The sequence below is a fragment of the Vanessa cardui genome, chromosome 22 (genome assembly GCF_905220365.1).
Source record: "Vanessa cardui chromosome 22, ilVanCard2.1, whole genome shotgun sequence".
In the NCBI taxonomy this organism is placed as follows: domain Eukaryota; kingdom Metazoa; phylum Arthropoda; class Insecta; order Lepidoptera; family Nymphalidae; genus Vanessa; species Vanessa cardui.
This window is the reverse complement of record NC_061144.1, coordinates 477,338-491,649: the sequence shown is the minus strand read 5'-3', so window position 1 is coordinate 491,649 and position 14,312 is coordinate 477,338. Positions and strand designations below refer to the sequence as shown.

The window sequence follows — 14,312 nt, the reverse complement described above, 5'->3', positions numbered from 1 at the left end:
TTTAATGAATTCTGATTTTGATGAGTCGCATATACGAATATATAATAATATACGAATCGATGAGTCGACAAGAAACTCAGTAGTTACTCTTTTTCAACATTCTATATTTAAATTTATTATTGATCCTCCATTAATTTTAATGAATAAAACAATTACTTTTTACTGTAGTATTATATTTTCTTTAATTGAGCAATTGTCCAAATATATTAAAGTTTTAAATGGACCACGTTAAAAATAGCCCTGGTATCTTAGGAGGATCACCAGTGATTCCTCTGCTCTTAAGAAGGATCGGTATGATGAATGAGTGGAATCATATCAGTTACATGTAGGATTCCTTACGATTATGTCTGAAAACGAGAGACGTTTTACAAGTAAATTAGAAATGAGAAAAGTCGTATCTGGACCTGCAATTGTTCACTCAAGTGAGACCAACATGTTCTACTCAGTCAATAAAGAGTGTGATAATATGTTTTATTTAAATGTAAGCGTTGTTCCTTAAGTAAAACGAAAATCTAAAAGTACACCGTTGTTCATCGAATATCGCCTCAGAACATTATCAATCGCTTTTTGACGACCTCCATGGTCGAGTGGTGTGTAGATCAGTTTTCAAGGGTAACCGGGACGGGTTCGATTCCCGGCCAAGTCAATGTAGATTATCATTAATTTTCTATGTTTTCTTGGATCTGGGTGTTTGTGGTACCGTCGTTACTTCTGATTCTCCATAACACAAGTGCTTTAACTACTTAGATTGGGATCAGTGTAATATCTGTGATGTTGTCTCACATTTATTAAAACAATAAAAGAAAAGCGTGTTCCTCCCACATGATGTGATGGTATATGGGGCGCTATCTATGGGAATACCCGCTTAACCAACGGTACCCTCTCTGTCTTGTCGGGGTATGTCACGATACCGCGTGCGTATACTACCGTGGATAAAAAACGTATTGTATATTTGAGTACCCACAAACTTTTTATTTTGTTTCTTACAAGTTCCCACTTATGATTATGATATTATTTGTATAGAATTAACGCTTAAATAATTGAGGTGTCTATTTCTCGCCCAAATTAATCAACTGTACTCTGAGCTAGCATTGCCTCTTCTCTTCATTCTTGACCACAACAACGCTTTCGTACTAATCTTTAAAGTAACTAAATATGAAAATGTAAAAAACGTGCTTCAAATAATTCTGCTTATAAAACATTAATAGCATTTAAGAATACACTTCGTTATCTCGTATCGCTGGAAATCATTTCTGAATATTTTAAAAGTGATTTATTTTTTTATTTTATGAAATAGGTTGGCAGACGAGCATTTGGGCCACCTGATGGTAAGTGGTCACCATCAGCCATAGACAATGACGCTGTAAGAAATATTAACTATTCCTTACACCGTCAATGTGCCACCAACCTTGGAACTAAGATGCTATGTCCCTTGTGCCTGTAGTTACACCTACTCACCCTTCAAACCGGAATACTACAATACTGCGTACTGTTGTTTAGCGGTATAATATCTGATGAGTGGGTGGTATCTACCCAGGCGGGCTTGCACAAAGCCCTACCACCGAGTGAGGTCTTAACGAATAAAACTGTAAAGTCTATTAAAATTGTTTTGATCTATTATTAAATATTTAACACGTGGAAATTATTATTTTATTTATATAGTATATTTGAAGCGAATCCATTGTCATATTGGCGTCTCATCTGTGTGTTTTTGGGATTTGTAACAATTGCTGTTGACCCTCTTTACGACGCTATCTTGTCTTCATTCAGATAAATATGACCTTCTGAATGGCTCTCGACTTTATAATAGCATCTTAGTTCAAAATGTAATCAGTAAACATAAAGATAATTCTCAATTATATTTATCAACTCCCTTCATAGGTTGCCATAAGATAAATGTATATAATATTTTTATACTTATTTAAAGATAAATATAAAAACTTTTTAAAACAGTTGTACCGTTCTTGTTGTTGCTGTTGTTGTCCGCTGGAAAATCGACTTTTATCCCTCCAACTACATTAAAGCTTTAATCTTAGTATATTAACATATGAAATAGGTTACCATTAAAATAATATGCTATGACGTACTATTGAAAAGTATAGTACGTGTATTATATTTTAGTTATTAGCTTTTTTTATATGTTATAGGTTGGCGGACGAGCATATGGGCCACCTGATGGTAAGTGGTCAACATCACCCATAGACAATGACGCTGTAAGAAATATTAACTATTCCTTACATCGTCAATGTGCCACCAACCTTGGGAACTAAGATGTTATGTCCCTTGTGCCTGTAGTTACACTGGCTCATTCATCCTTCAAACCGGAACACAACAATACTGAGTACTGTTATTTGGCGGTAGAATAACTGATAAGTGGGTGGTACCTACCCAGACGGGCTTGCACAAAGCCCTACCACCAAGTAAAGCTCTTGTTACAGTGATGAATGATATAAGAAATTTCTTAACAAAACAAGACGTAGCTTAGATTATTACATATTTTTTATTAGACGGTAGGGCTTTGAGCAAGCCTCTTTCTGAAAGGTACTGCTCACTCGTATACTTTATACCTAAACAAACAAACTAAACAGCCATACTTAGTGTTGATGTGTTCCAGACTGAACAGCTTAGTCACCATTGTCTATAGACAGACATCTGCAGGTTAGTGAGATTCCTTATATCCCCAATATGGCACATAAGGGACACAGGAAATCAATGTGGCAGTGGTGAGCACTTACCATCAGGTGGTGGTCGCCGATCCGCCTACATTAATTAATAATAGTTTTATGTATGTACATAAAATTTGTACGTAGTGTGAATGTAGAGTTCTAACAATAGAAATATTGTATCCTATAATAATAGATGTACTGTGGGTTTAAAATAGGTATATCTGTGTCATTTATATTGATTTAATGTTATTACTTTCTTCAGAATTAGATTTCAATAAATACTACATCTTCGATTATATTATATATATCGCGTAACACATATAGGTATAAATTTCACCGCCAATAAATCCGATATATATTTAGACTCGTAACAGTGCGAATGCACTTTTGGCAACCAACTCTTCCTCATTGCTCTCGGCATTTCGAAAATGTTCATCCATCATCGAAAATAGAAACTTGTGCTAGTAAGCTATAAGATCGATTTTCCATTACAGGATTTAGGGTATGACATTTTAAGCACCGACACGTAGAAATTTTAAGATAAGAATAACAAGTGACACACAATTCAATCAGATGAACATAGAAAGTTGTGTTGGTCACACGTTGTTACAGTATTTATTAGGTTTATTTATGGGTGAATAAAAAGTGAAAGTGCATTGATCTTAAAAATGAACAGCAAGAAAGGTAAAACCAAAAACCGACCGAAACCATCGAAAACTTCACAAAATGTAGACGTAGTTGACACAAAAGATGCTGAAACTTCTAATAAAGCCGATGAATCTGAAAAGTGTGAAAGTCTTAAAAAAGAAGAGATTGCTTTACCAGAGCTTAATATTGTTTCTTCACCTGAAGTCATAGAACAGCCAGTCGTGGCCGCTAGTGAAGCTCCTAAAAAGCCAAAACGAAGCAAAACTAAAAAGAAACAAGACACTTCGATCGAACCAATAACTCATGACGATTTAAATACAAACACTCTAAAAGATGATCAAAAAGAAAATATCGTTGAAACTGAATTGCAAGAATCTGTTGATGTTGTACCGGTGGCTCGAAAAAAGAAAACAAAAAGTAAGAAAATTGTAGATCAACCAAAAGCTGATGTAGAACCACAGACTTTAGAATGCGAGGTAAAAACAGTGGACGAAAAAAATACAAACATTAATTCTGACATAATTCAAAAAGAAAATCCAGATGCGGAACCACTTAAAACGTCCGAAGTATTACAAAAAGAAACAACAGTTTCTAAGAAAAAGAAAAAAAAGAAACATCGCCATGATTCAGATAAATCAGACATAAATGATCCCTGTACTCTAGCGTTCCAAAAATTGTTAGAATCATCAGAAGATGTTAATGAAGAAAATGAAAGTGAAAAGGTGTCAGTGGACACTATAGATCTCACACAGGATACTATGAGCCAAATTCCAGTACTTGTTACGGAATCAAACCAAACTAGTGATTTACAAGAAAATGTAAAAGATGGAGCATCGAAAAGCAAGAAAAAAAATAAAAAAGGTAAAAAACAACCTGAAACAGAATCACAAATCAACAAAGACTGTAAACATGAACCAGAAGAGGATATCTCAAATATTTCAACAGATAAAAACATCACTACAGAAAATATCGAATTAGATACAGCACTAATGGACCTTGGCTTGAAACCGAAAGCAAAAATTGTCAAGCCCGTTCAAAAGAAACGTAAAGCAAAATCAGAATCTCAAGACGAAAACATCTCGGAATCAGTAGAAATAGATTCAGAAAATAAAATTAACGAAAGTACAACACAAATACTTAATGAACCTATAATGGCATCTGAGGATAAACATCCCGAAAAAAATACTCAAGTAAGTGAGGTTTCGAATATATCCATAGGTTTGATAGACGATAAGAAGGATAGCGAAGATAAAGTGTTATCGGAAAAAACTGATAAAATCGATAAATCTGCTGAAAATTCATCAATTGACATATTGACATCATTAGAGGCTTTAAGTAAAAGTGAAGATAAAAATCTTGTTACTGAAAAAACTTTGGATCTACCTAAAGTTGAGGAAATTCCTGAAGGAAAAACTATTATAAAAACAGATAGCGATAAAGGGTCTGACAATTCGGGCTTTGTAAAAGTTAAGACAGGTAAACAAAAGAAAAAACGACAGCATAATGTCGATACCGTACCAGAAATAATAGAATCTGGTGGTCCTTCAATAGTTAAGGGTTCAGAAATAAATGTCCCAGAACAAGAAATACCAACTAACAAAGATGAAAAAGAAACAGATATTGATGTAAAACATTGTGATTTCGTAGAACATAGTCCTAAACATGATGAATTGGAAACGCTAAGTATAGCTACTCCTGATTTGATTCAATACCCTAGATCTACAAGTCAACAACACATCGATGATAATAATAATGATACAATTATTGAAGAAATATCAACGACAGATGAGTTTAAATTAGGTATTCCTATTTATACAGCAACACCTATTATTCAAGGATCAGGTGAATCACCAGATGCTACAAATGCTACTAAACCAATTGATATTAAAGTTACTGAAGATACATCGCCGACTAGCTCTAGCAATGAGAAAAATGATATCAAGTCCAGAATTATTGAAGTAAATAACGACATGGAAGAATTAAGGCGATCCATTGAAAGATCACTAGCAGAATTGACAGGTGCTGAAATATGCACTAGTGAAGTGGATAAAGAGTTTGAGGAGTTGTTTAAAAATCAAATAGAAGACTCACAACGAACAAAACCATTAGAGGATAAATTACAAGAAGAACAGTCGAAGTCCCCTGACGACAATATTATGAAATCAGAGAAAGTAAGTGTGGATACAGTAACCGCCAGTATTAGTAAAATGGATACAAGTATTGAAACAAAATCTGATCAAACGAACGTTAGCCAGCCGAAATCATCTGAAGATATTACTGAAAAGACAGATATGGAAACGGACACAAAAAGTACTGTTCCCATTTGTCCAGCTAGAAGTAAAGGTAAAAGCAAATCAAAGAAAAAAGGTAAAAAAGAAACTGCATCTACCAGTAGTAACAATTCCACTACACAACAATCAGACACTACCAATAAAGACACATCTAAAACCTCTAAATCTAATAATTCTGATAAATCTGACCAAAAACCTGAATCGTCAAAAGAAAAAGGTAAACAACAATCAGTATATCCCATAGAAGAAACTGAGAAACTTACAGGGGAAACTGATCCTAATTCGAAACATTTGAAATTGGATTTGTCTTTTGAGCCAATTGAAAATTTTGAAGATGCTCTTACATCTAGTGCAGATGATGTCAATAAAACTTTTGAAATAATTGTAAATGAAGCAACTGAATCGTTACGACAAAACAATCCACAAATAAATATAATAGCTCCGAAAGAAGATACCGAAGAAAAGAATAAAGAGAAGAAGCGAAAACAAAATCCTGCATCGCAGCCAAAAAACTTATTAGGCAAACCCAACATTCCTGCATCATCGAATAAAACAGATTACAAAAAGGAAAAAAATAAACCACCCAATTCAATACAAGCTAAAGTTAAAATTAAGGATTCTGTGGAAATCGAAAAGTGCAATAAAGATTTAAAAGAATCCCATTTCGATGGTAAAAATAAATTAAACAAACAGAGTAATGGTCCCGATACTTATTCATATTTATCGAACACGAACGAAGATTTCATTTACAAATACAGTTTCCGTAAAGTTTTCCTACAAAGTAGTTGTCACGTTTGTAAGAAGGCGTTGATACACAGATTCCCCTGTAAGTTTTGTTCATTAGTTTTCTACTGCAGTCAAAAACATCACGACGAAGATTGGGCCAGGCATCAATTCTTGTGTTTTGCTGTGTCCACAATCGCTCATCTTAAAGGTATATGTTTTCTTTTTTATATATATTATAATAACCATCGCAAAAAGTCCGATTAAGGAACATTTTATCTGAATTTATAATGTATTTATTGTAGAACAAAAACACATCTATGCGGATGCTCAAAACATTACGGGACAGGACTATCGAGTACTCAGAATGCAGATGATACTGTCTTGTGAAAAGATACTTAAACGAAAGCTGGTACCTTGGGAACAAGAGGCCTTGCTGTATCCCAGACTGTGTGCGGATACAAGTTGTAGACAATGGAAGCAAACGAAACTGAAGGATTGTGAGGGATGTGGTCAGGTAATATAAAGGCTACATAATAAATATTTGAATGTCAAAATATCTATCTATACATACATACAACAAAATTTGAGTGTCTCATGTCTGTTTGTCATATTAAAAGAGCCGTTTTTTACTCAATGCATATGTATTTTTAAAATTTTTGTCTGTCTGTCAGTCTGTTTGTTCCAGCTAATCCCTGGAACGGCTGGACCGATTTTGTAGGTACTTTCACTGGCAGATAACTAATATAATAAGGATTTTAAGAACTTAGGTTACAATAATATTTTTTTTGTTAAATTCAAAAGTGTCGCGGGCACAGCTACTCTTAAATAAAATCTGAAATCTGTATAAAACTTATTATGATTGTAATTTTTAAGTTTTTAACTCTCTAAAATATTGATTTTTAATGTCACCTGGGTATATATTACAGATATCATACTGCGCTGATCATCCAGATCACCTGCCTTCATTTCACCAACGTTGGTGCAAATCCTACGCTCTATATCAGAAACTTGTTAACTATCAGCAAACGAAAGGAAGGTTGGAACCTAAGCTCCCCACTAAAGTTATGGAGCATTACAGAATACCAGATAAAATTAATGAGGTGCTCGGAGCTATGTATGAGGAAAAAATTGGTAAGTTGGGGTAAACTTTATCAGAGCTTGAAGTTCTTTCCGTTAGACACTTTAAAATAAACCATTAATAACTCGGTAAATTCATTGGCGGCAATATATGATATGGGCAATAGTTTTTAAAAATAGAATATTAGTATTCATACTATTTCATTCATCTACGAGAAATTTCTTCGGTCAAATTCACGCTGATTCGCCTTATTAATGAAATCCTTAAATATTTGATATTTTGCCAAATGTGGGTTGTAATATCTATCACAACCACTGAAATAAAAAGTTTTCGATGAATAATATTCATCAAAATATATATTTTTAATCACATTCTAATTTTATTTTATTGGTATATAATCTTTTTCTTTCATGGCATTCGTTATTAAAGGTTAACATCGGCAAGAATACTATAAAACCTGGAGTATTTATTTCAACTAAATATCACTAGATAACTGGTACGATTTCCACGGTTAGCAATTTTGAATTGTATTGAATTTTATCGATTCAAAAACACAGGGGAATGTAAGCCGACTTCCTGTTTTGGGTAATGCATTAGGAAAAAATTTTCAAAGACGGCATACATTCATTGCTTTCAAAATATCTAGAAGAAGTTGGTCTTTATTAACATAAGAATTGAGTCGAGATGGCCCAGTGGTTAGAACGCGTGCATCTTAACCGATGATTGCGGGTTCAAACCCAGGCAAGCACCGCTGATTCATGTGCTTAATTTGTCTTTATAATTCATCTCGTGCTCAGCGGTGAAGGAAAACATCGTGAGGAAACCTGCATGTGACAAATTGTATAGAAATTCTGCCACATGTGTATTCTACCAACCCGCATTGGAACAGCGTGGTGGAATATGTTCCAAACCTTCTCCTCAAAGGGAGAGGAGGCCTTTAGCCCAGCTGTGGGAATTTACAGGCTGTTGTTGTAACAACATTAAATGCTTAAATATATATATACAAATATGAACTAAAACTAGTTACTGTATAAATCTTGACCGCGTGGAATGGTGGCAAGAATGCTAGCAGCATTTCCCCGTTGAATCGCAATTCCGATCCTCTGGGCAAAAAACGAACCAGCCCTCCTGTCACCAGTGGAGGCAATGAGGCGAGGTGTTATACTTTTGATGAAGCTTTTTGCACCACTACTCCAAGGGCCAAGCGTTTCGACAGCAAATGGAACAAAAAAGTAATTAGACATAATACACGAATATTTAGTTATTTTTTTGGCTTCAGCTTTTTCCGCAGCGGCACCGGCTCTTAACATTGTTTCTCGGATATGAGATGGGGCCAACGTGTCAACACATGTAGCGTCCCACACAAGGGCCCGACCTCGTTCCCAGGGAACCAATGTTAATCCATCAGGTCTCTTACCATCATCACGACTAATTCCACGAGGCTCAGTAAGAGCAGGAACGTCGATGGTGGCAAGAGCCCTTTTTATTATGTCATTAAGAGAACCGTGGCGGAAAAGCCTACCTGAACTCCTTGGGCAAGAGAGACCATGTAAACCGAAAGAGTCTACCTCCTTTCCACACTAGTTGGTCTAGAATCTAAATCGTTTAATCTAAACTCTGAGTGAAAAGGATAAGATGACGAATAAGATGATTTTTTGTCATCAGACATGGATGAGATCCAGTACGCAGCGTTAACGCAACTTGCATCAGCACCGTTGACAACAGCTTATGGTTATCAGCTCTACAGCACCAAGATGAATTCGACTTGCGCGAATGGAGTGTTAAAGGTAAGGACGCCCATAATTTAACTGCATCATCACTCATCAGAAAAACGACACCATATAATGACAATATACATAAATAAATTTTATTGTTTCTTTTCTTACATAGTAACGTAAAAGTTTAACTTGTAAATAAGAGGTAATTAATTGAAATGTCCTTAAATATGATCTAATAATATAAGAAATTCTTCACAATAAAAATAAAAGGAAACAAGAATCAGACAAAATCTGGGGATGAGAAATGAATTTTATTTTAAATAACAGTTTGCGATTTGCTGGATTTAATACATTCCATTCTTCAGTATGCAAAATGCGTCCGCGATGCGCTTAGGAAGATAAAATATGATGGTCCTCATGTTTTTAAAAGGAGAATGGTTGGTAACGATCCATATGGTTAGAATAATTTTCTCAGACTTTGTTTAGTTACCGTCAATTTATATTACATAAAGATGTTTCGGCATGTTTGAACGACTTTAGAGTACTGATTTTGTATAGTAACAGTCAATAATTTTTCCACGGCTGGAATAAAACTCATCTGTGGAATCGAACATTTTAGGGCTTTCTCCATCATATATTTGTGTGTTTTCTCCAATATATGATGGTTTCATTCATTTAATATTTGTAGATTCCTAGCGATGTTTTCTCCGCATTAATACATTAAAACATGCTGATCTTTTCAACTCTAAAACGCAATTTTCTTGATTTAATTACTTAGATTTTTTTCTGGTCACCTTAGCTTATCAGCAGACCTAACAAAAGTCTATTTATATAATAATAATAAAAATAATAGCTACGTAGTGTGTATACAATGTAACTTCATTTTGTCATTATTTTCAGAAGGCCACATTCACTATCCACGCTGTGGGCACAGACCTTCAGTTCGAAGCTGATGCCTTGAACAAATGGGAGATATTCTTTTTACACTTGCGGCCTGATGTCCAGGACCTGAGAGTAGTGCTGGTTGGACCAGACTTGAATCCTTCAGAACTTCCTCTGGAATTACTTGGAAAAATCAAGTATGTAAAAATGACTTTTATTTCAACAGGAATTCTATCCAATGGCAATTGGTATTGTCACAAATGTACTGTCAAAATTTCCTATACTGTATATTTTGTCAGTCTATGTCATTTTATATACTGGTTCTCTTTTTGTACTTAATTGTCAAAAAATGAGCTTGCGTTTAGGTTTGCGTACATTCAGAACATCGTATATATTTTATTTTCCATATTTTCATAACGGTCATGTATTTAACACACCATATTATTAAATACTAAGAAAAAAAATAATGGGTAAATATATTTTAAAAGAAACGAAAAGCAAGCATACATTTAACTTTTAAATTTTAAAAGTTATTTGTACCAAAAGAATTCTCATAGCGACTACAGTACAGAAGCATGAATAAGTATCAACTGTTAGTGCGATATTATTTGTCTAATAACAAGAGTCTAGACCAGACGCGGCGGAGACAGCTTTACGACATGATATGCTCGTAAAATAAAGTCAGCGACCACTTTGAACTCTTTCACAAATGAGATGAAATCAAATACAGATTTTAATAGCTAAGGGAGACAAAAAGTTGTAGTTTAATTACGAATATATATTTTACTTAATTCAAAGAATACATAGATTATAACTGATGATACACCCTGGGTTCAAATCTAGCCGTGCATCAAACATTACGTATGTTTGTTTAAAATTGGCCTTGTATATATTTGAATAATAGTATAGCATTCATATGATGGAAACGTTTCATCACAAACGATTAGATTAAAATTTAAATTTGAATCACACATACGAAAAAGTTAATTTAAACAAACGCTATAATTTAATAGGCTATTTGACAATGCGAAAAATAAAGTGACAATTATTGTAATTAGTATATATTATGAGTTTAAAATTGGTTATTTATTAACTAAAGTCGAAAATAATAATTAATTTATTTAAAAATCTCCATCGCAGCGCAATATTGTCCAAATTTTTTTTTAATTTGCTATATTTTGGTACATATGTAATAGAAATATGAAAAGAACAACTTCTACTGGGTTCCTTAACCTAATATAAAATGGATTTTAAAAACCAGTCAAATAGCCTTTAGGAACGTTTTCATTTGTTTGCAGGTTATGTGAGAACTGCCGTGCAAACAAACGCAGAGTAATATTTCACTTCCACGACAAGGAAACCTACCACGAATATTATTCCAGCGACGACTTTATTACACCAGATGTCGGTAATGTATTCAATTTTATTTTAAAAGTTTCTTGCCGGTTCTTCTCGGTAGAATCTACTTTCCGAACCGGTGCTTCACTTAATTGTAAAATGACGATTCAAAAGTGCTTGTAAAAGCCTACTTAAATAATGTTTATTTTGATTTGATTTGATTTGAATTGTTTTCAATTAATTTAAAAAGTAAACTTTCTTTTTCATAACAAATAAATGATAAAAATGTATTTCTTTCTGTATATACTCGGTAGTAAAGTTATATACCCTGTGTAGTTAGTACAGACTCAGTTCTTATTATGCTGCTACAATACAACTGTCAAACTGTTATTGTACTACAGCAGACGAGAGAGAGAGCCAGTGTAAAGTAAACACAAACGATAAAACTTCTTACTTCCATAGATTAAGTAAGGAATAGTCAATAAAGCGTACTTTCGGAAATACACTGAAATACTCTTAAAAGCACAGAATTGTTTTATCATATTAAAACTAAAAATTGTATTTTTTTATTTAAACTTATCCATTACGTGGCCTAACTACGAAACACGATATGGTCATATAGACACAAAACTGACAGTTTGGTGTAAATATCTATTAAGTTTTATAGTAATTGTAAATTTATGGTCTGTCCCTTTTTATATAAGGAATAAAATAAATAAACAAAGGCAGGACACCGTCTGCCGGGTTTCGCGAGTAAATAAAACCAATGTCTGTCTAGTCTCATTATTCTTTGTTACTAAAAATTAACAAAGCCAACTTTTATTTACTATGAGTAAACTAAATGTTATAGATTTTGTGTACAGAGGTACAGTCAGAGTAAGAAAACCTTCGTTAGATTTCAAATTCTATCCTTTATCAAGTCTTAAACTCTTAGTACCTTTTCAATCTAAACATCAATTTATTGCGAAGCAATATGTCATTCACGATCGGTAAAGCAGCTTATCGCTCATTCTGAGCACACGAAAATAGATCTTATGGTGACGAACCTTTTCTTACCCCGATTGTACATTAAGATTGAATGTAGCGTCGCTTTTGTCACTAGTAGCGCCATCTATTATTTAAGACATGAAACAACATTTTTGTCTATTTAAAGAGGTTTTTTTTGTTATCTTTTTCGTCTTATTGTCGTTGTGTATGGTTGTAGATAACCTAAAATCCTATCGAATTGTTCTTTATACGTCTTACACCAATCGTAGTGTTAAATGTTCACCGTTTTGAATATTATCGGAAACATAACAATGTTTATAGATGTTTTGTATTACGATACATGTCTTCAACTAAGTCGGGACGAGTAGTAGTTCAATCTATAGGCACCGTGCAGAAACAATAGAGGGCGTTATAATCCCGACAGTAGAGACACCGTGCGAGTAAAAAAAGAAACTTCCCAGACACATTGGTGGCAGGCTGGCAGCTGTCAAGTCTGTAAATATGATTTTACAATTATCAAAATTATAAAAGATGGTTTTTGACCAATTAAAAATAATCGTATAGTTATCTTCTTTTACTGATACAGCTTGCATTCGACGTTGGTGTCTTTCAAATCTTTGAATTTTTTGATCCAAGTTTTTTATATTTTTTTCACCAGGAAAAATTGTAGGTACATACGAGGGGTGTTGAGGATATTCGGATTTTCTGTTGCCAATAAAATGGGCGCTGCAGATGGTGGTATTTTAGATGGGAACCAATTATTTGGATGTCTACTAAAAGAAACAACGGTTATAGGTTAGATTCAACGATCGACGAAAATTAAACTGTCTTCCATAATAGTTACCCACAAAATTGGTGATTGTTATATAAATAAAATCAAATAGTACTTTTTAAATACTTGAAAGTATAGGCAGAGTCATCACTACGCACGGTGCCTATACTACTATTATAATTGCGAAATCAACTCTATATATTTTTCCATCTGTCTTGACAGTCTGTTTTTCTACCACGGCGGCACTACTGAATCAAATTTGATGAAACTTTGTTTGTTTGGTTGTAGGGCTATGTGCAAGCCCGTCTGGGTAGGTACCACCCACTCATCAGTTATTCTACCGCCAAATAACATTACTCAGTATTGTTGTGTTCCGGTTTGAAGGGTGAGTGAGCCAGTGTAACTACAGGCACAAGGGACATTACATCTTAGTTCCCAAAGTTGGTGGCACATATACGAGGTAAGGAATAGTTAATATTTCTTACATGTGTCATTGTCTATGGGTGATTGTGACCACTTTCCATCAGGTGGCCCATCTGCTCGTCCGCCAACCTATACCCTAAAAAAAAAAGGTGTATCAAGAATTTCCAGGATAAACATCTGCTACCAAATCAAACCTTATGGATGAACGAAGACTCGGGTGACAACTAACATACTTATATATGATACAATTATTTCAGTGTGCGCCTTCAATCCGAACATACAAAGATCATCCCTGTACAATATTAAGGACACCTGGTCTTCGACAATCGACAGCATTTTGCAGCAAAAGATTCCTTTCATCATAACCTCCTACAACATAGAAGAGTTAGAAAGAGACATATCGCGAGTGAAAGAGATATCAAGATATAATTTCAACGTTGTTTCAGAAGCGAAACACAATCCCTTCAGTAGTCTCAGACCGGACAGAAATTTCATAACGGATCACGAAATACCTTTGTTGTTTAAAAATTATTGTTTTAGTATACTGTGTGGTGCTTTTTAATTGTTTTTTTTTTGTTAGTGTTTTGTTCACTGTTATTTATTTCGTATTAAACATTTGAATTTATACTTACTTTTATTAAGTGTCCTAAGATTTCAATTCGATACTAAAAATATATGTATATAAAATACGTTATTCTTAAAAAATTTGAATCCATCGGACCAATAGAAAAGGGTTAAAATTCTTTACCTAACAGATAATAGCTGATAATCTTAGAGGTTTAC

The 14,312-nt window shown here is 34.0% G+C and overlaps 1 protein-coding gene across 1 annotated transcript; it reads left to right on the top strand.

The window, feature by feature from the left end:
• The first annotated feature begins 3,226 nt into the window (after positions 1-3,226).
• Positions 3,227-14,114, top strand: LOC124539446 (FK506-binding protein 5). The gene is made up of 7 exons (XM_047116842.1): positions 3,227-6,539; positions 6,634-6,845; positions 7,258-7,462; positions 9,075-9,196; positions 10,028-10,206; positions 11,308-11,417; positions 13,787-14,114. Exons 1-7 carry the CDS (start codon positions 3,335-3,337, stop codon positions 14,089-14,091), a joined length of 4,338 nt encoding a protein of 1,445 aa, XP_046972798.1. The 5' UTR covers positions 3,227-3,334; the 3' UTR covers positions 14,092-14,114.
• The last annotated feature ends 198 nt before the right edge of the window (positions 14,115-14,312 follow it).